This window comes from Thermobia domestica, chromosome 8 (genome assembly GCF_964235325.1).
Source record: "Thermobia domestica chromosome 8, izTheDome1.hap1.1, whole genome shotgun sequence".
Classification (NCBI taxonomy): domain Eukaryota; kingdom Metazoa; phylum Arthropoda; class Insecta; order Zygentoma; family Lepismatidae; genus Thermobia; species Thermobia domestica.
This window is the reverse complement of record NC_137461.1, coordinates 83,259,143-83,262,625: the sequence shown is the minus strand read 5'-3', so window position 1 is coordinate 83,262,625 and position 3,483 is coordinate 83,259,143. Positions and strand designations below refer to the sequence as shown.

General features: G+C 38.0%; 1 protein-coding gene across 1 annotated transcript; it reads left to right on the top strand.

Annotated features, from left to right (window-relative positions):
• The first annotated feature begins 311 nt into the window (after positions 1 to 311).
• Positions 312 to 1,679, top strand: LOC145692196 (uncharacterized). The gene has a single exon (XM_081767495.1). The coding sequence runs from the start codon at positions 312 to 314 to the stop codon at positions 1,677 to 1,679; it is 1,368 nt and encodes a 455-aa protein (XP_081623621.1).
• The last annotated feature ends 1,804 nt before the right edge of the window (positions 1,680 to 3,483 follow it).

Sequence of the window (3,483 nt, the reverse complement as noted above, 5' to 3'; positions counted from 1 at the left end):
ATTTACAAGGTTATTACCACATTTATATTTAAACGCTGCTTTTAGTTCTGGGCTAACTTTATATAATATCAAAATGGAAAATCACAACAGACAGAAACAGTCTAAACATATTTTGACAAGTGGCGAAAGACAACTTGTTCTTAACGTATATTCGTATTTTCGGGATGGACCCAACAACCGCATTTCAGTTTCCGAGGCAGTAAGACGTACACACGATGCGACTGGTATTGCAATGTCGACTATTTATAACATAAGACAGGAATTTATTAAAGGGGGTGGTAAACTACAAACGCCGAGGAAAAAGCGTCCAAATGACACGAAGAACCCGGCTACAAATTTATGACGACTTTACCAGAAGAGCTATCAGAAGACACGTTCACAGTTTTTTCAGAGAAAACGAACTACCCACTATTGTAAAAATTTGTGAACGATTAAATCAAGTTGATGGACTTCCCAAAATCGAACCATGGACTTTGCGCAAGCTTCTGAAGGAGATGGGGTTTAAATTCATGAGACAAAAGAAGAACTCCTTGTTAATTGATAACAGAGACGATATTGGATCTTGGAGACACCGATATTTGAGGGCAATCAAGAAAGCCAGAGAAGACGGAAGGCCCATAATTTATACTGACGAAACATGGGCGAATTTGGGTCACACAAAATCCAAAAGATGGGTTGACACGACAATCAAATCAGCCTCTCAAGCGCAGCGCGAAGGACTTACTACAGGTCTAAAAGAACCACGGGGGAAGGGCGAAAGAATTATTCTGGTCCATGCAGGATCCGAAGATGGATTTGTGCCTGGAGCGCAGCTGTTGTTTCGGGGGAAGAAAAAGAGTGGGGATTACCATGGGGAAATGAACGCTGAAGTTTATGAAAAATATTTTAGAGAGCAGCTTTTACCAAACGTGCCCCCAAATTCAGTTTTGGTATTTGATAATGCAAGTTATCATTCACGCAAAGCTGAAAAAGTTCCTAGTAAAAGAAGCACCAAAAAGGAAATCCAGATTCGGTTAACAAACAAATCCATCTCTTGGGACCCTTCAATGACCAAAGTAGAGCTTCAACAAATTTTAGAAAAACACAAAGCAAAATATTGTGAAAAATTTGTATTAGATGAGATGGCTAAAGCTGCTGGACATGAAGTTGTACGTTTACCACCTTTTCACTGTGAGCTGAATCCCATAGAAATGGTTTGGGGTGCAGTGAAAGAACACATTGGCAGTGGAAACAAGAATTTTGGAGCAAATGAGGTGCTGCGTCTCATGGAAGAAGGTATTAATAAAATAGGGAGGGAGCAATGGAAAAACTATGTTGAACACGTGAAAAGGTTAGAAAATTGCATGTGGGAGATTGAAGGATTAATTGATCATGATCATGATCCCGTTATCATCAACTTGGAAAGCGATAGTGACACCGATGAAAGTGGCGATTTAGGTGTGGGTGTGTTGGAAGATTCTCACAGTGACAGTGACACCGAAATGGTAGATGGAAATGACGATGTAGTATATTATTCTGCTAATTCGAAAAGTAATAGTGAAACGGACACTGCAAATGAAACTGGTGAATTAGAAATAGGTACTTTGCGAAATCCCAGGGCCAATCAGGAAAGTAACAGCGACACGGACACTGCAGATGAAACGATTGAATTTGAAATGGGTGTTTTGCGAGATGCCTGAACTGGTGAGTACACTAATTTTACTTGCTTGCGTTATACTTAATTTTGAAGTTAGGTCTACTAAATTGCTCTCTGTCACCAATAACACCAATATTAAAAATAAAAGTAGACTGAAATCGGACCCTGTGGAATCCTGAGAGCATTATTATTATTATTATTATTATTATTATTATTATTATTATTATTATTATTATTATTATTTCATCAGTTGCTAGTTGTGGTTACGCTACGAGAAAAAAATAGAAAGGGAGACTGCAATGAATGACCATGTGGCAACGTTGCACTGTATCGCTGGATGAGCGGGAAACACGATTCAGAAGGGTCGTACAGTGCAGCCGGGTATAGTATACATTGCATTTGAACAGTATGAAAACAGCACAAATCATACAGTAGGGTGCAGAGCATTATTGATACAAGCCTCGGAAAATTTATCATGGCCATTCCTGGAGATCTGAAGTCTTCCGAGAGCACAATCCGCACTGTAGTGTATGAGGTCATTCGCTACAAGTCGTATGCAGATATACAAGGGCATTTTCATCGCGCGTTCAAGAACAACGCTTCTTCGAGCAAAGCAATTACCAAACAAGATCCAGCATTTGGAAGAACCTCGCATGAACTGGATTTCTTCCGATGAAATAAATAAATAAAAGGTGGAGGAGGAGGTAAATGAGATAAATGACACGTGGGGAAAATTCTCTTGATATCCCCCGTTTTATACACACCACATTCGTACAACTATGATGCTCTTAGCAGTGGTCATGGGCGAAGAACATGTCATGCCGTCAGTTCTCTCCACAGGACCTTCGGGTGTTTGCTGTTAGCTACATTAAAGTTCTAGAAACAGTTGTGAAATTCTGCATAGACAGCGTCGTACGTGTTTCAGCAGGACTCTGCTCGTGCGTATAAAAGGGGACAACCTATGATTAAATAGCAGCCAATTTGCACTATCACATCACACCAAACTTGTGGCAACCTAACTTCTCTAGACTATTACGTGTTTTGCGTTGTTAAACGAGACTCTTAATAAACACTCCTGCAATAAAAATGATTCTCTCAAAGCTGAGCTAACCCAAGCAATGTCCGGCATCAACAACAACCGTCTGATTTGTTCATATAACCGCTTCCGATCTCGCATTGAAGCCATTATTGAGGCTAATGGTGATAATCTTGAATAAGCCTCTACTTCAACTATTACTGCATCAATGTATTAAATTTTGCGTTGATACATTCCTTTGTTCATTAGATATCTCACACTGTTATCAATATGTTCTCAAATACCTTACGCACCCTATATACTCTGTACGAGATAATTAACCCTCGTAGATACTTAACAGTTTTTTCAAGTAACCATTCTTAACATTGTACGAATCATTACATCAAACGAGTGACCTCAATATAATCCGCGATAATAGCTAGCGAAACTCAATTCTCTGAACGAGATGTTAAATGAAGGTCTGTTATTTTCTTAAAAGTTCAAGAATACTTCACATTTGGTCAGAAATATATATATATATATATATATATATATATATATATATATATATATATATATATATATATATATATATATATATATATATATATATATATATATATATATATATATATATTGGGTGTTCTTTCCCCTATTTTTCGTACGAACATGGGCAGAAGCTTAATTTTTTTCCGTCTATACCTAAGAAACCTAAACAGAATCCATTTAGAGTATAAATGGACAGGAATTTTTCTACATCTCCAACACTCCCCGAAACTTCGATGGACCCCCTTCAAGAAATTTGTTTCACATATCCCTAACATCCCCTAAT